The 17,767-nt window shown below is 48.6% G+C and overlaps 3 protein-coding genes across 12 annotated transcripts; 1 reads left to right on the forward strand and 2 right to left on the reverse strand.

Annotated features, from left to right (window-relative positions):
• Positions 1-327: 327 nt before the first annotated feature.
• On the reverse strand, positions 328-5,166 carry LOC119214486 (zinc finger and SCAN domain-containing protein 22). 3 transcript variants are annotated; one of them, XM_037466278.2, is made up of 3 exons: positions 4,928-5,166; positions 2,628-3,243; positions 328-2,471 (listed from the first exon to the last, which is right to left on the reverse strand). In XM_037466278.2, exons 2-3 carry the CDS (start codon positions 3,206-3,208, stop codon positions 1,625-1,627), a joined length of 1,428 nt encoding a protein of 475 aa, XP_037322175.1. In that variant the 5' UTR covers positions 3,209-3,243; positions 4,928-5,166; the 3' UTR covers positions 328-1,624. The 3 variants fall into 3 exon arrangements, with proteins under 3 accessions (XP_037322175.1, XP_037322176.1, XP_037322178.1); XM_037466279.2 differs by lacking the exon at positions 4,928-5,166 and adding an exon at positions 3,884-4,457; XM_037466281.2 differs by lacking the exon at positions 4,928-5,166 and adding an exon at positions 3,635-3,809.
• A 1,064-nt stretch (positions 5,167-6,230) lies between these two features.
• On the reverse strand, positions 6,231-14,076 carry ncoa4 (nuclear receptor coactivator 4). Of its 8 annotated transcripts, none has more exons than XM_037465283.2 (12): positions 13,935-14,063; positions 12,467-12,679; positions 10,986-11,097; positions 10,003-10,143; positions 9,460-9,551; positions 9,131-9,239; positions 8,787-8,837; positions 8,569-8,676; positions 7,663-8,370; positions 7,355-7,579; positions 7,177-7,269; positions 6,231-7,103 (listed from the first exon to the last, which is right to left on the reverse strand). In XM_037465283.2, exons 1-12 carry the CDS (start codon positions 13,970-13,972, stop codon positions 7,098-7,100), a joined length of 1,896 nt encoding a protein of 631 aa, XP_037321180.2. In that variant the 5' UTR covers positions 13,973-14,063; the 3' UTR covers positions 6,231-7,097. The 8 variants fall into 8 exon arrangements, with proteins under 8 accessions (XP_037321180.2, XP_037321179.2, XP_037321181.2 ...); XM_037465282.2 differs by having other exon boundaries at positions 8,569-8,679; XM_037465284.2 differs by lacking the exon at positions 13,935-14,063 and adding an exon at positions 13,173-13,261 and having other exon boundaries at positions 8,569-8,679.
• Positions 14,040-17,707, forward strand: yipf3 (Yip1 domain family, member 3). Its single transcript, XM_037465288.2, has 10 exons — positions 14,040-14,171; positions 14,648-14,803; positions 15,140-15,349; positions 15,515-15,621; positions 15,689-15,734; positions 15,841-15,933; positions 16,091-16,222; positions 16,302-16,415; positions 16,487-16,610; positions 17,447-17,707. The coding sequence occupies exons 2-10, from the start codon at positions 14,732-14,734 to the stop codon at positions 17,566-17,568; spliced, it is 1,020 nt and encodes a 339-aa protein (XP_037321185.1). The 5' UTR covers positions 14,040-14,171; positions 14,648-14,731; the 3' UTR covers positions 17,569-17,707.
• Positions 17,708-17,767: the final 60 nt, after the last annotated feature.

The following is a 17,767-nucleotide window of genomic DNA, read 5'->3' on the forward strand; positions in this document are numbered from 1 at the left end:
AGTCCCTCCACGTTCTACTTGTACCACGTAGACCAGAAGGCTAGGTCCTACAAGGATGCAGCCCAAAGAATTCAGACCTAGTGAAGGACAGACAGACACACACACAGGTAATCAGAACCCAACAGGAACACCTTCTGTAGAGGTCGGGGCTCCGCCCACAAAAGTCAGTATTAAGACAACTTCATTTGAAATAAAATCAAAACTTAGTGATTTTAATGTCTTTTGTTGGCTTCCGTGGAGCCTTCAGTGTGAAACAAGTTCACTTAGTGAAGACACTCACACAAGAAGCTTGTTCTTTTTAAGGTTTATTACAAAACGCAAGACAAAACATGTCAACTGGGTTTTTATTCTATTGTCAAACACGATACAATGACGAACAACCTTCTACCTGCAGGTGAGGACAGAAACCAACACAACATGGATCCAAATGCAAAATACTGTGGACGAGGACGGCGGCTTGAAGGGAACCGAGAGAACTAAAACCAGGAGGATGAAGAGATACGTGTTCTACAGGAGGTCCATAGCGCAGCCGCCTACACACACACACACACACTTATAAATACCATAAAATTAAGTCAAAGCCAATTCACACGGTAAAAACTCAAAGTGTCTTCCGCCATCTGACGGCTGGAGGAGGGGAGGTGGGGGGGTGTCAGGGAAGAAGACCTGGTCCCTGATCGGTCCAAGACGCCCGTCAGTCTTTCACTAATGGATTCTTTTGTGACTTTGAAAAATGGACGTCCGCAGGTCACTTCCTATCTGTCCGATGAAGACGATGCAGGTGGTGTTGCTACGGTAACAAGGGCGGTTATGTCTTTATTTATGAGTCACATTTAAATATTTATATATTACAACATTGTTCCAAATTCATAAATAAGAAGTGCAGTTTAAGCTTTGACCTCCACAAAACCACCAAAAAACTACAAACATGGCCGACAAGCTGCAGGTTAAAGTCTTCATGCAAACGTTAACGTGGAGGAAACACTAGCTCAACCAATCAGCTCTCTGCTCCCATTAACCATTCAGAACCGTACACCAGCAGAACTTCCGTCAATCACAATCCAGACCTGAACTAGATCAGTCCTGGACCAGATGAGCCCTGGACCCGTTTTCAGCTTTACAAAGTTACAACTGAATTGACCGCCTTGATTGTTGTTATGAATCTTTTTAGTAAGTAACTAGTTTACCCACAATGCACTGTGTGCTTTGTTTCGATATAGAAATTGAATGTGTCAACGGTATCAGGGCTGATGGGAAATATCCAAGCTTTCTCCCCAGGTGGCAGATGGGAAATGGGCAGGATGAACGGGAGCAGCGTCTGTGTGCAACCTGACAGACAGGTGGAGGTGGCCGGGACGAGGGGCGGGGCTAACACTTTAGATCTAATTCCATCTGTAAGCTATCGTCAGGTATGACCATATATGGAAGTCCTGCTGCTATTTACACTAGACAAGTACCAACCAGGTCCAGTTGACCAACGGCCCAGAATCTGTCCCCAACTGGTCCAGAATGTTGTTGAATTAGAACTTTTCCAGAACTGGCTCTGACCCAGTCCAGAACCAGTCGGTGCTGATTCAGAACCAACCCAGAACAGGTTGAAAACCGGTCCAAGCCGGCAGAAACCTCACTCCGAGTCGGACTCCAGCGGGGCGGTCTCGTCCAGGACCGCCCTCTTCCGGCGTTTGTCGGCGGCGGCCCGGGCCCGCTGCTCCTCCTCCATGTGGGCCTTCTTGTGGCGGGAGAAGCTGGAGGAGTGCATGAAGGTCTTGTTGCAGGCAGCGCAGGTGAAGGTCTTGGTCTTGGCGTGGAGTTGTTTCTGGTGGTGGTGCTGCTGCAGCTTGGCCCGGGCCTCTCCGTCCCCAGCACGGTGGGTCTGCTGGTGCCGAGCCAGACTGGAGGCGTGGCTGAACCGCTTCCCGCACTGGCTGCACACGTGACGGCCGGCTCCTCCTCCTCGCTCCTCCTCCGAGATGGAGGCGCCCCGCCTGCCAGGCCGGTTGGCCCGGCGCCGGCGGTTCTTCTTGCACAGGGTGTAGAAGTTGGGCTTGTCTCGTGAGCAGAGCTTGAGGCGGATCTTGAGGTCCGAGGAGGTCTCCCCGAGGTTCTCCTTGCCAGGGGTGTAGTTGTTCAGCAGCTCCTTGACGTGGGTCACCTGATGCTTGGAGAGCTGGGTGGAGGTCCTGAAGCTCATGTCACACTGCGGGCAGGCGTAGAACTTGTCTCCAGCCGGACTCTCCAACATGTCCGCGGCTTGCTGCCTCTGCTGCCTCCTGGGCTTCTTGTTCTTAGCTTTCAGCGAGCGGCGCATGGCGGCCATGTTAGGGCTGGGGGCCACATCTTTGGGCCCCTTCCCCTTCTTGTGGATGAGGCGGTGGCGCGACAGGCTGGAGCTGTGGTTGAACTCCTTCCCACAGAGGTTGCACGGGTGAATCCTTCTCTTCCCGTGCAGCCGCAGGTGACTGCCCAGCATCCTGCAAGGAGGCGTGGAGACAGGAGTCAGCGGAAGACATGGAAGTAGGAGTCAGTGAAGGAAACTAGGAGGGGGGGGGTTAGTGAAGGACACAAGGAAACAGGAGGAGTGAATCAGTGAATAAACAAGGAGACGGGGAGGAGTAAGTAAGGATTACCTGCTTCCTTTGAAGCTCATCCCACAGTGGGGGCAGGTGTACCGCGCCTCTTGGGGCGTGGGCTCCAGGGCCCGTTTGGCGGGCGCTGGAGCCCCGCCGGCGCTCTGGCCTCCATGCGTCTGCTGGTGGCGGTAGAGGCTGGAGGCGTGGCTGTAGCTCTTTCCGCAATAGCTGCAGCGGTACTGACGCTCGTCCGGCTCAAAGTCGGCCAGGTCCGAATCAGCCTCGCCCTCTGGCTGGCTGCCTACCGCCTCCACCAGCACCTCCTGCTCCTCCTCGGTGTCCTCCTCATCATCATCGGAGTCGGTCTTGATCTCCACGCTCTGCTCCGTCACCTCGCAGGGGTACACCTCCTCGTAGGGAGCGAAGAAGGCCTCCTCAGTCTCCATCTTCAGCTGCTCCGCCGTCAGCTCCGTTGGGTCGTCGGATTCCTTCTTCACGCAGGAGATGGTGAACTTTGACCCCACCTCGGCCCACTTCACCACGTACTCGATAGGCTGAGTGTCCAACTCCACTGTGATGAAGTCTGCACCCAGAGCATCCGACTCGGACACCACCAGCTCCGTCTCCGAGTCCTCCATCCTGACTCCAGGGAGGCAAAAGAGCAGCTACAGCCCTGAAGAGGGAGGAGAGGGTATTTAATAAAATCATCTATTAAAAAGCTTATGTTGCTCAGTGATGCGTTCACTGACCTACATACACATATGTGCGTATATATACACATCACTGCAGATTATACAGACATGTAACCTCTGACCTCATGACTGACAACACTTTAATATTCATAAAATGGGGAATAAAGCTACACATCGGATTTGGGGACTGTATCCGTGCCAGACCGCTCCGCCGAACTGCATTCAGAAAGCCGCCCTTTAAACCGGATCACGGTGCATCAAATAGTTCTCCCTTTCATCCCACGTTGGATCAGGGTTGGAGGTTTTTGCGCGTTGATGACATTTCATCCAGACCTCCATCTTATCGGTGAGTCGGGAGGAAGCCGAACTCACCGCGGCCTCCTCTAGTTCGCTACAACGCGTCCGCGGCTCGGAAAGCACCGTTTGAGCGGCTCGGAAAGCGAGGAGGCGCTAAATAGTGCAGCTTTTGAGAGGAGTTCCGGGGCTCGGTCGGGCTCCGTGTCAGTGATGAGGAAGCAGATCAGGCATTTTCTCTCAACTGTCAAAATAAAAGAGCTAACGGCGGAATAAACGATGTAAACCGGATTTGGCGGCTAAACGAGTCGGAATTCGGTTACTCACCGATGTTTAGACGGCGGCACGGCGGCATAAACGTTAAAATGTTACCGGTGGAGACGGTCACAATAAACAGGAAGCAGGGGACGTGGACACAAAGCATTGTGGGAAAGGATTAAATGGCTGCGATGAAACGGAAGTACGGTTGGTTGTCCTTCAGAATAAAAGACATAGTAAAACAACAGAATGTAAAAAAAAGTATAAATAATACTACAATAACATAATAGTTCATCAAAATAAAACATTGTAAAATGTGAAATAATTAAATATTACAATAAAATGCCATTTAATTCAATGGTATAAGAAAAGTTTAAAGTGGAATTTATACAATTATGATGAGTACAAGAAAAAGAGGAGGAAGAGGAGGAACAGATGAAGAGGGGTATAAACAGTTGATGAAGAGGAGAAACAGATGAAGGGGAGAAACAGTTGAAGAGGAGGAACCGATGATGAAGAGGAGGAACACATGATGAAAAGGACGAGCAGATCACGAAGAGGAACATACGACAATGAGAAAGAACAAACAACAATAACGAGGAGGAATAAACAACTATAAGGAGGAGGAGGAACAGATGAAGAAGAGGAGAAACAGTTGACGAAGTACAAACAATGAGGAGCAGATGAGGAGGAGGAACAGACGATGATGAGAAGATGGAACAAACAGCTATAAGGAGGGAGAGGAACATTATTATGAGGACGAACAGATGTGGGAAGGTAAAGATGATGAGGACGAGGAGGAGGAACAGATGGGGGGGAGGAGGAGGAGGAGGAAGAGGAGGAGGAACAGATGGGGAGGAGGAGGAGGAGGAAGAGGAACAGATGGGGAGGAGGAAAAGATGATTATGAGGCAGAGGAACATTCAATAGTGAGGCCTCCTCTTCATTGCTCCATGTCACCTTTCTCCTCCTTCACATGGACATCTATTGTGGTTTGCACGCGCACACACGCACGCACGCACGCACACGCGCACACACACACACACACACAGTAAGGTGCACAGCGCCGCTCCTCCTGCCCGTCATTTTCCCGGTAGCCCCTGTAAACACTCACGGTTGAACCCGGATCAGTCCGCTTCGGTTCGAGGTGAGAACAAGTCGCTTGTTTCCGCCGCAGCTCGGTCACATCTCACCCGGAGAGCAGCGGCGGCCTGTTGGCTAGCAACCGCTGCTGCGACGTCCCTGCTAGAGCGGCACGGAGCGGCACCGAGTCCAGCGGGGCGGACAGGACGATGCGCCTCGGAGGCGGAAGGTTGCGCAGCGTCCGGAGCCTCTCCAGCCAATGATTAGCGGAGCTACTACGCACCACGCTCCGTGCGTCCAATCCGATTGGCTTGCGGACTGAAAGCCGCAAACTATGCCGCCAAATGTCGTGAAGTGTCGTGAGGTTTCGGTACGTCTCTCATCTATCGCTTTCTCCCCAATACAGTTTGTTTTGAAGGTTCTCTCTGTGTATTTTGTGTTCTGACCGTTTCTTTTCCGTTAACTCGTCCATGTTGCGTTTCTGTGAACAATAACAGAAGTTTTCCAGGGAATGTTGAACTCAATGGAAAAATTACGGATTTCATTAAGCTTCTTTTATCTCGTCAGAATGATACTTCCGACCAGTTCATGTTCACAGCCGGATTAGGATCCTTGAGGGAAAAAACATTGTTTATATTATAAATATATTTTACAAATGGTCCATATTTGTGTATTTCTCCGTCATTCATTTAAATGTAAAATACCCGGAAAACTAAGCCTGAAATATATCATGCTCCGGAGAAGGGTATCTTTCGAAATTAGATGTTACTTTAAAATTATCTGTACTTTAAAAGGTTTTCGGGTTTCAGGATTTTATTGTTGAGGTCAGCAGGTTGCTAGGCAACGGGAGCAGGGGAGGTAATGCTGATGACGCAAGCAGGAAGTCCCCCTGTAGGCCTCTGCGGCTGTTGAGGACCAGCTCAGGTCTACGAAGGCTACAAGGATGAAGACTAGAGACTTGGAGACACTTTTCTCATCTACTCAAAGACATCACATCACGTCATTTAGCTGAGGCTTTTATCCAAAGCAACTTACAATAAGTGCATTTCAACTAAAAGGAAACAAACTCAGAAGAACAACAAACAACAAAGAGCAATTTCATAAAAGAAGTTGATGTACAACTGGTTAGATGCGAGCCTTTATAAGTCCAGTTTAAGGTCTACAGTTTGTTAGTGTTTTAGTGGAGGTAGAGTCTGAAGAGGTGTGTCTATCAGAGAGCTTGTTCCACAATTTAGGAGATGGACTTTTATATTTAAATTCAACTAGAACTTTCAGAGTAAAATCATTCACTTAAAAATAAACTTTCAGGATAAACCAAGAGGGAGGAGACAAAGTTATGTCATCAGGTTTATTATTGTAAAGAATATACATTGCTATATATATATCAGCCCCTCTAATAAGCTCCAGACCTACGAGCTCCAATAAAAAGCACCAATCACCTCAGTCATGTGACCTCACAGATGGCGGCATGCTCAGCTCAGATGCATTCTGGGTTACATGTTCACTTGAGTCCGGTAGTTGGTGTTGACATGGTACAAGACGCCATGTCTGCTTGCAAGACCTCAACTTAGGGCAGAGCATCCTGATTAAAAACGCTAAGACGATTCCTTTACACATTTTAAAACTGAAATAATAATGTATCTATTGAGAATCAAATCGATAGAAAAGACGCAAAGTTATTCACATCCCACCTGTGAAGCTATTTGTGAAACATTCAGTAAGAAAAGAGGCAGCGTCACAGGAAACAAGAGAAGGCTTCGGTTAAATCGCAGGCCCCACTCCATCCAATCAGGAGCAGATGAGAACATGTATCGGGAGACCTGTCATCATTATTGATTAAATGTCAACTGATCAACATTTTTTAAGGATAAAAGAAACTTAAAATCTGTCGCAGCAGGTAATCAATAAGAAACATACAAATCAAAAGAGCTTAGAGCAGAAATCTTTCGATAATTAATAGATGAATAGTCAGTCATAAATGAATCAAAGATCAATAGATTAGAAGCTTTGATGAAGATACACCTGGACTCTCACTGAATTATTTGGAGGAGAAAATAAAAGTTTGGAAATGCAAGGTTTCCCAAGACGTGTATTGATCAGCGGGTTGTTGATGCTGATTGGAGGAGAGCTCATTGTGATGCCATCACAGCAATGGTTTCCCCTCGTAGTCATGTGCTGAGTAAGAAGCCTCATCATCATCATCACATCTGGAAGAGAAGAAAGACAACATTAAAGGAACTATTTCCCACCAACTGACTGATAGCAGTGAAGTGAACTCACCTGTTCAGCAGCTTTGTGCAGCCACTTCTCTTTGTCCCCGCCCACTTTCATGCAGGAGAACAGGTCACAGACGGAGGGCATCGCCAGGCGCTCCTGTAACAACCGCACAGACTGATCACACATTGCTGTCAGGACACCTGCCAGTAGGGGACCGAGCTGGTCTCAGCGGGCCTGTTACCTGAGCCTGACTCCTCTTCTTTTGCAGCCACTTGTCCTCTGCCGCTGGTTGGGGCTGACCTCCTGACCCCGGGATCACCCAGAGACCTGGATCCAGAGGGCAAAGGAAGGGAGACGAGAACCCGGAGCTGTGGTCCTCCCTGCTGGCCTTCTCCTCCTCAAGAGCAACCCGGGCAGACAGGGGGGGGTTGGTGGGGTGGAGCCAGGCCTCCAGGATGGCCTGAACCTGAGAAATGATCATTCAGGGAATGACTCATTATTTAGAAGGCTGAATGATTCATGGATGAAAGAATGAACAAAACAAGTCACCTTCTGTTCCTGCTCTCTGTGATGTAGGGTGGGCGGGGCATTCTTTGCAATAGGTGGAGCTCCAGCGACGGGGGGCGGGGTTACAGGGACCCCGTTCTTGTCTCTCCCATCCTGTTTGAGCAGCCAGAGGCTCAGAGCTTCTCTCCCACAGTTCTCCTCACAGACGCAATCGGAGAAGGAGGCGCAGACCTCATTCGCCCTGCACGTCTGCTGCAGAGGCGCCACCTGCTGAAGCCACGCCTCCAGGGCCGGTGCCTCGGGGGCTGCAGGCGAGGTGGGCGGGGTCTTCAGGCACTTAAGCTGACCCAGGTTCTCGATCTCCAAGGCCTTGGTGGTCTGGCAGCATGAAGAGCAGTCAGCGGCGGGGCGGCTTGGTCCCATCAGCCAGTCGCTTGAAGACCAGCCGTCGTCAAACGGCTTCAAAACCTCTTTCCAGCGCTCTGCGTCTGACATGGTCTCCACTGCAACAGTGGGCGGAGTGATGAGCCAGTCGCTAGGCTCCTCCTTTCCCTCCTCCTCCTCCTCCTCCTCAGGACTGACGGTAAACTCTGATTCATCAATCTTCTCGATGGAGAAAGTGGAGCTGCAGCTGCTATTGGTCCGCTGCCTGCCGACGGGAGGGTGGTCTCGAAGGAGCCACGCCTCCAGGTCCATGAGGTGACCCCAGGCCTGTAGGGAGTCCACAGAGGCCAGGACGGGACAGGAAGTCTGACACAAATACACAGGAAGTCAGTTAACACACAAGAGGAGGCCTCACTATTGAATGTTCCTCTGCCTCATAATCATCTTTTCCTCCCCCCCATCTGCTGCTGCTGCTCCTCCTCCTCCCCCCCCCCCCCCATCTGTTCCTTCTCCTCGCTTAATGTGCAGTGAAACACTGCGACTACGCAGGTGGTCATGTCTCACCTTGCTCTCCTCCATTAGCCAATCCTGAGGGTTGTTGCTGGACTGGTAACCAATAGGAGATTTGCTTGAAGGAAGCGCTCCCATCAGCCAGTCGCTCAGAGCCTCTGTCTTCTGATCACAAACACAAACCACATGTCACTTCTGCTTCTTAAACTTTTATAGTTTCATACAACATGAATATACACACTAATGTTTTATGTGTTAAAATATGCATTTACCTGTTTCTTGGTGGCAATGGGACAGCTCTGAGAGGACACTCCCTCCACCAGCTGCAAACAGGAAGTACAGAAAACCCCTTAACACCACAATCACGTCCTCACACCTGTGTGCACATCTGCCCTTGTGCAGCTATCTTTGTGAGGACCAAATGAAATTGTGGACCTTCAGAGTGAGGAAATTTCTAGAGGAAGACATTTAATTCGGTTCTCACTCTGGGAAGGACCACTGGAGGGTAAGTCGTGGTTTGGGCTTTAGAATGGAGAAGATTATGGCAAGAGGCCAGGAAGTGAAGGTCAACGGGAGTCCTCACAAGGACACAAGTACGAGGCTGCGTGTGTGTTACCTGAGCGGTGATGCGGCCGAAGGAAGTGATGGCCTGCCTCAGTGAGCGAGTGTCGGCATGGAAACTCATCTCAGGGGTTTCCTCAGGTGTCAGACTCAGAGAGGACAACCTGCACACACAAGAGGAGCAACAACATCATCATCATCATCATCATCCATTTACAACCAAATGCATCAGACACATGAATGCAGATCAACACATTCGTTCAGCTCCTTGATCCATGGTTGAAACTTGTGATTAGTTGTTTCTCGGTAGATCATTATCATCAATATCGTTTCAGCCGTGAATCAAGTCCCAGACCATTTAGGGACATCCAGACGAGAACCTACTTCTCCAGGCAGCTGGTCAGCTGGTTGTTCAGGTCGTTGCTGCTGTTGGAGCTCTGCAGCTGATGGACGATCACATCGAACTGTCCTCTGAGCTGAAAAACAAAACACCAGTAAACACCAGCAGAGACCAGTGAACACCAGCAGAGACCAGTAAACACCAGTGAACACCAGCAGAGACCAGTAAACACCAGCAGAGACCAGTGAACACCAGCAGAGACCAGTGAACACCAGTGAACACCAGCAGAGACCAGTAAACACCAGCAGAGACCAGTGAACACCAGCAGAGACCAGTGAACACCAGCAGAGACCAGTAAACACCAGCAGAGACCAGTAAACACCAGCAGAGACCAGTGAACACCAGCAGAGACCAGTGAACACCAGCAGAGACCAGTGAACACCAGCAGAGACCAGTGAACACCAGCAGAGACCAGTAAACACCAGCAGAGACCAGTAAACACCAGCAGAGACCAGTGAACACCAGCAGAGACCAGTGAACACCAGCAGAGACCAGTAAACACCAGCAGACCAGTAAGCAGTGGTTACCCAGTGCAGCCGGTGCAGCTGCTGCTGCAGAGTCTCCGTCTTGACTTGTTCCAGCAGCTCGATCTGACCCAGCAGCCAAACCTCTCGACAGCGAAGGGCCTCCTGCTGACGACTCACACTGCTCTGGAGCTCCAACCGCACCTGTCCTCAGGAGACACAGGTGAGACAGTCAGGAGACACGTCTCTGATCTACCAACGAATCTCTGCACTGATTGACCAGCAGCAGAGTTCAGCAAATGGAGCTGTGTTCAGACTGAAGTGAAGTCCACCCTTTTATACAGTGACTAACTCTCACACACACACACACTGAGTCAGGACTGTGATGAGGTCAGACCAGACATGAGCAAAGTACCGCCCGCTTTTAAATCCGGCCCGCCGAACTTGTCCAAATATAGACCACACACACACACACACACACACACACACACACACACACACACACACACACACACACACACACACACACACACACACACACACACACACACACACACACGTTGCCATAAGGTCCCTGGTCCTCATGAAGACACCCTTTTGTCTTTTTTAGATGCATTTGTTTTCATAGAAAAACACCCTTCTGGGAGCTGAAGACTTGATGTTTACAAATTGTCATTTACATTTGAAAAGAGTGATGGTTCTTCAAATAAATTGTAGAAAACTTTATACAAATGAATGTAGATAATAAAGAAGTGAGGTAATTGGTTTGGGCACAGGCATCAGATGTTTCCATCACGTTATGATGTGTTTTTGTTCATGTTCAGGAAATTTGTTTAATTGCCTTGTTGTTAAAAGCCAAACCCTTTCATGTAATGATTTTTACATTTATTCACACAAATATTCCATCCATCTGCCCCTCGGTCACATTTTAGAACCCATTGTGGCCCGCGAGTGGAAATGTTTGCCCACCCCTGGTCTAGATAAAGGTATAAAAACAGACAGAGGAGGAAGAGGATGGTGATGAAGAGGAGGAAGACAGTCCTGACCTCTCTGGAGTTCTCTCTTAGCTGCTGCTCAGCCTTCATCACGCCATTGATGGCGTCCTCCAGCTGATCCTGGGCCAGCCGGCACTGCTTCAGCCCGGTGTCCTGCGGCATCCTGCACAGGAGACAAGAGACGTGTACGTGAGGTTCACCATGTGGACTGATGATGTGCAAGCAGCGCTCTTTGGGTCCTACGTTGCCCCTCCATACGAGAAGATGCTTTCAGAGTCAGGTCCCATCATGGAGTAAGTTATGGCTTTGTGACTCGTATGTTTGCACCTTTCACGCCGTGTTGAGATGTTTTTATAAATGTAACCGTGAAGGCCTTAACTGATCCAACAGCATGACACCAGATATTCTCGTGTTTGGAAACATTGGAACACATGTAGGTCTCTTTCTTGTATTTAGTTATGCATTTTCTTTGTTGCGTTTCCATACCCTATAAATAAAGCACCGTTCAGTAGCAGGTGTCCCTTTTAGAATGAGCTGGTCCATTTTCTATTTATAAATAGAAATATTTAGAGATGAAATGTTTTTTAAATCAAAACTCGTCCAACGTGACGTCCTCAGACCTGTGTTTGTCTGGAGGAGCTGGTTCCAGGTTAAAAATAGATCACCAGCATCAACACCCCACAGAGGTGAGCCCTGATAGAATTCCGATAAATCCTCCCTCTATTTGTTCAGGTGTTTCTATTCTTCTGGTCAGACTGTGACGGACTCAGCTGACTCCAGGTCAACGTTCAATTCAGAGGTGTAATCGCAGCTGTGTGATTGGTCAGAGGTTTGGAGGGTCACCAGGATCAACTGGGATTAAACCGGTCACACCACTAACAATTATCAGACCAGTCCTTTGTAACACATGCAAGTGCTTTAACAGACCTCTGAGACACGTGAGACGCTTGAGACTTAAAAACAGATCAGGCATTCATGCATGGTCTTATATTCATATAAATACTGAACGCTCTCTGTTGGGTGGGGCAGAATTGGCCTCAGGGTGGAGCACTCCTTCACTATCAGCTGTGAACAGTCAGCTGATAGGAACCTGCTCAACCAGCAGCGTGACCTTTGACCCGTCGACCCAGCAGCTTTTAAACTCCTCCACATCATGTTTCCTATGATGTCATCACTAGGTTTTTTGTACTTCTATATGTATATTTTACGTTTCATACTTCATACTTCTGTACAGTATTTACACATACTTCAATCAGGGAGGGCGGTATAGCCAAAACTGTATCACAGTATTTTGTTGTTAGCTGTCGTTTTGGTCGTTAGCCGCTAGCTCGAAAGCCAGAAAAAAGAGCGGCGAACAGCAGTTTTTCCAAATCAACACATTCATTAATTAACCCCGAAAAGATCCGCCGGCCTCCTGAACAGCTGTTCACCGGCTAGCGGTTAGCATGTTAGCTTGTTGTGGCTGCTAGTGTTGCAATCAGAGCTTCGACCAACTTTGCAATAAATCGTTTTTTGATCTAACGTTGACTCACGTGGGATTTTCCAAAACCAAAAACCCTCCAAACAGACACAGCTCCTCTCTTGGGCAGCGGTTGTGTTGCTGCGTCTCTGGTCTCTCGCTCCGTGTCGCTCTTTTCCGGGGAGTGACAGGCGAGCTGTACCCAGCATGCAGTTCGGCGGGCTCACTTTGTTCAATTATTAGAGTTACAGCTGTGTCACAAGCTGTGTTGTTGTGGTGTTTTATCCTGTTAAGCAGTGTTTGTTGTGGGTTATTCGTTGTTGTTATAAAGTTAGAACATCTTATATTGGATAGCTGGGTGTCTCCGAGGACATTGATACTAACAGCAAGTAGGGCTGTGCGGTATATAAATTCTACCAGTATACCGGTATCAGATATGAATTCCCTTCCTTCACAAGAGCTGACGTTTCTCTTTATGAGCAACATAACCTCAGAATCTTACAAAATACCGTGATATGAATGTTAATAATATAATATGAATAAAGCAATAACTAATAACATCATAACCACAATAATGACATTAAGGGCAAATTAAAGAATAAAGAGGTTACCTCATGTCACGTTACTGAGGACAATAATAACATGATCTATAATAATAATTGAATAACAATAGTAATATAATTGTAATAAAATATAACAATGACAAGAGGATAACATTCATGACCACGTGGAGGCTAATGAAGAATAACAGCAATAATATTGATGAATTAAGAGGTTACCTCATGGCCTCGTGTTCGGACGGTTATTGTTCCGTTACTGTCAGATAGAAAACACGCGAACACGTGACCCTATCCGCCATCGCTGCTTGCCGGCCCGCACGTACACGGGGGGGGGGGGGGGTAATCTCACCCGAACAGCTGCGTTATGTACACACAACTTATGAACTAGCACGTGACAGAGGCCTCTGTTATCAGCTGATCGCTCGGCTCGACTCGCCAGACTCCATTAAAAACACGGCATGTTGGGTTCAGTACAGTTTGGTAGGCAAAGGTCACCAGGTAATAACCGCGTACAGTCCGTCCTGCTAGCAGCTACTTTTACAGCTACAGCAACTACTCTGTCCCCTTCCGCTGGGCCGATTCTGGACGGAATGCAAAACATGACACCTTGTTCCAGGTGACGATGATCAGCGAGCTATTCCTGCCGAATCACAGAGTGGATCCTAGTAATGTGTATATTATGTGAAAAGTGATGTTACATCGTGTGAAACCGTAACAATGAACGGTAAAGAATACAATTTAGGTTATTTTGGACTGATTGGTTACTTCACGTGAAACATAATATCCATTAGAACTTATCACGATAAGATAACCAAGACCTCTCCGAAGAAGCAGAAACACTTTAGCAATAGTATCTTTGTATATATATCTTATGGTGTGGCATCAACCGGAGGTAATAGCTTGATTTTAGCTTGAGTGGCTAACGTTAGCTCGGCTAGGCTAACAAGCCACTATTCTCGAACAGAACAGTTTCTCACTGACCGGGTGCTTTTGCTCTGGATTCTCCCCTTCGACGTCATCGATCCTCCCAGATGTTAAAAAGAAACGTTGAAGAGAAGAGGAGCTGCGTTAACTGCCGGCGTTTCCTTCCAGCTGCGGCCTAAATTCACGGAGCCGTCAGGAGAAATAAAACATTCGTCGAGGGCCAGTGCCGCGAGAACTAAAGACAACATCCCGCGAGATCCTGTCAGTCCGACGGAGCGGCACCGCCCCCTGCTGGTGAGGTTTCTTGTTTTATTGATCATCGTTGGATCGATGTCACATCAGAAACACGATAAAGACAACGTGTAACGTGGGACGAGATTTTTATTTTGTTGTATTTAACTTCATTATATATATATACTGAAGTATACATATATGTATATATATATGAATATATGTGTATTAGATCACATTCAATTCAATGAACACATGCGACATCTTCTGTCCCGCAACCCTCACATCGGCACATAAAGCGGAGGTGCAAACATTGGAGGCCATGTTGACAGCTTATTGTAAGTCCCTTTGGATAAAATCGTCATCTAAATGACATGTAATATAATGTAAAAGTCTTTATTTATTTCCGCTTCCTCGGTGTCTCATCCGGTGACGTCATCACGCTCTCTGCGTACAGCCAGCGGAGGTGGGGTCAGAGCTTGTGGTGTTTGTGATGTAGATTATACTCAAACGTCGCTTTTTATCCTTTCTGTGTAAAGTAACGTCTGTTAGGGAGCCGCGGGAACGTTCACACCGGCTCCTACCCGGGATAAGCGCGGTAAACTACACGGTAAACCGAAGCAATGTCTGTGGGCTCCGGGAACAGAAACACGAACACGGAACCGTGGGGAAGCTTTGATGACAACCTCGTCCAGGTGAGCTAACATGCTAACATCACAGCTACGTGCCAACAAACCAGAAACATGCTAATCGGTGTCATAAACTAATTGGTTGACCTTGTGTTCACTTAACATTAGCAGTTTATTGTCTGCTCCCGACCTAAAAAAAGCTAACAAGGCTAACGACAACATCTGCTCTGACAGATGAGCAGGTAAACAGTGCTGCAATGACGTCATGATGTTATACGATAACCCGGAGAACCAGTCTCTCAATGGCATTCTCACTCTGCCTCCTTTAAACGTCTGTGTGATGTTACACCATGTATAATACACAGTAATAACTGTTTTCCGATGTGACCTTTGACCCCCCAGGGCGGCGGTTCGGCGGTCATCGACATGGAGAACATGGATGACACGTCGGGCTCCAGCTTCGAGGACATGGGGGAGATGCACCAGAGGATGAAAGAGGAAGAGGAAGTGACTGCAGAGGCCGCAGCCACCGAAGACGACGCCGCCGAGGACGGCGAGTTCCTGGGCATGAAGGGCTTAAAGGGCCAGCTAGGCCGACAAGTAGCAGACGAGGTGAGTCATGCCACTGCACAGGTGAACTGGCAGGAGGGAGGAGCCTCTCACTGAGCTCATCGGAACATCTTGATTCAGACTCACTTGTGTGTGTCAGAGTTACCTGCTTATGTCTCTCGCCTATGTGATGCGCTCAGGTGTCTCTATCTTACCTTTGTGATTCAGGTGTGGCAGGCGGGAAAGCGTCAGGCCTCCAAAGCCTTCAACCTTTACGCCAATATTGACATCCTGCGTCCCTACTTTGACGTGGAGCCAGTGCAAGTTCGCAGCAGGTAGGACCCCCATCTCCTGTTACCTGATGCCAACTGATGCTAACTGATGCTACCTCTCTCCTTTCAGGCTGATGGAGTCTATGATACCTGTCCGCATGATCAATTTCCCTCAGGTGCGCCCTTTTACTTCCTCTCCGGCTTTGTTAGGTCCACACAGGGCAGTGTTTTCACAATAAGAGCGGTCAGATTCCATCCTCTGACAGTGTATACTTCCTGTAGAAGATCGCGGGTGAGCTGTACGGTCCTCTGATGCTTGTCTTCACTTTGGTGGCAATCCTGCTGCACGGCATGAAGACGTCTGACACCGTCATCGTAAGAGAGCACGCACACAGAGACACATCAATCACTCACTCAGAGACCCACATAGAGAGACATTCACACACAGCCTGGTTCTTCTGTGCTGATGAGGTTCAGGTCTTAAAGTGGCAAACGGCTCAGTGAGTTATTAATAACTGCGTCTGTCTCTCAGAGGGAGGGGACCCTGATGGGAACTGCTATAGGAACTTGTTTTGGTTACTGGCTCGGTGTTTCCTCCTTCATCTACTTCCTGGCGTATTTGGTCAATGCTCAGATCACCATGCTGCAGATGCTCTCGCTGCTGGTCAGTGACGTTACACAAAGTACAGTATATTTTAACTACACAAACTGTCTCCTGTAATTCTGTCCCTTCTTGTTGTCAGGGTTACGGCCTGTTTGGTCACTGCGTAGTCCTCCTGGTCACCTACAACATCCACTTCCACTTCCTCTTCTACGTCCTCTGGCTGCTTTGTGGAGGATTGTCTACTCTGCGCATGGTTAGGACAACGTCTCCCTTAGGCCTGTAGTCCCTCAGCTGTCCACTAACCTTTGTCTTTTCACCTGCCAGGTAACCGCTCTGCTGTCCCGGACAGTGGGTCAGACTCCTCGTCTCCTTCTCTGCGGGACCCTGTCTGTCCTCCACATGCTCTTCCTGCTCTACCTTCACTTTGCCTACCACAAGATTGTAGAAGGTCAGAATTCCCATGTCCTCGTTGGTGTTTGAATATTCCAAAAATGACGTCCTAACCTCTTTTCCTAAACACCTTTCCTTGACCTCTGTGGGAGACGTACCAAGGTCATGGGAAGATGTTCAGGAGAATTCCTGAGGAGTCAACCTGCTTCCCATCAAACGGACCTTTAGAACTATCACGATAAGTGGGCGGCCGTAGCACATGGAGAAGAAGAAGCCAAGTATTATTTTACACATACAGGAAATTGCTCTCTGCATTTTACCCATCCCACACTGGGAGCACTGGGAGCAGTGGGCGGCCTTAGAGGCGCCCGGGGAGCGGTTGAGGATTAGGGGTCTTGCTCAAGGACACTTCGACAGCTGACTTGGAGCAGGCGGGGTTCGAACCACCAACCCTTCGGTTCCCAGCACACCCTCTCTGCTCCATGCGCTGGTGTCTGCAGGGTTTGGGGTTTGAACCCTGGCAGCTACATGTCCCATGTCAAAGTGTCCCTGAGCAAGACACCCAACCCCCAACTGATCCCTGTGGCCCTTACAGCAGCACACCCAAAATGTAATGAATGCAGCTAAATGACGTGTAATGTAATGAAGAAGAAGCATCATATCTGGCCTGGTAAAAGACTGAGTGAGACCTCCTGTCCTCCTCTGGTTTGGTGTGAGACCTCCTGTCCTCCTCTGGTTCGGTGTGAGACCTCCTGTCCTCCTTTGGTTCGGTGTGAGACCTCCTGTCCTCCTCTGGTTCGGTGTGAGACCTCCTGTCCTCCTCTGGTTTGGTGTGAGACCTCCTGTCCTCCTCTGGTTCGGTGTGAGACCTCCTGTCCTCCTTTGTGGTTTCAGGGCTCCTGGACTCTCTGGAAGGACCCAACATGGCTCCTATGCAGCGGGTGGCCAGAGACGTGCCTGAGCTGACCCTGAACGCCACAGTGAGGAGCCTGGGGCTGTTGCTGAGGGCCAAATGAGGGCCACAAAAACATCTTCATGTCTGACCTTTTTTATCCTTTCTGTTTGTAATGTTTTTTGTTTTCATTCCAGATATATTTATAGTTTCTGAACAAAGATTCAAATAAACAGCTATAACCTAAATACAAGGTCCTCTTACTTCTACTTGGATTTGAATGTTTAATCCTCAAATTAATGCTGCGCAGCAATTCAAATTTC

This window comes from Pungitius pungitius, chromosome 13, assembly GCF_949316345.1.
Source record: "Pungitius pungitius chromosome 13, fPunPun2.1, whole genome shotgun sequence".
Taxonomy (NCBI): Eukaryota; Metazoa; Chordata; class Actinopteri; order Perciformes; family Gasterosteidae; genus Pungitius; species Pungitius pungitius.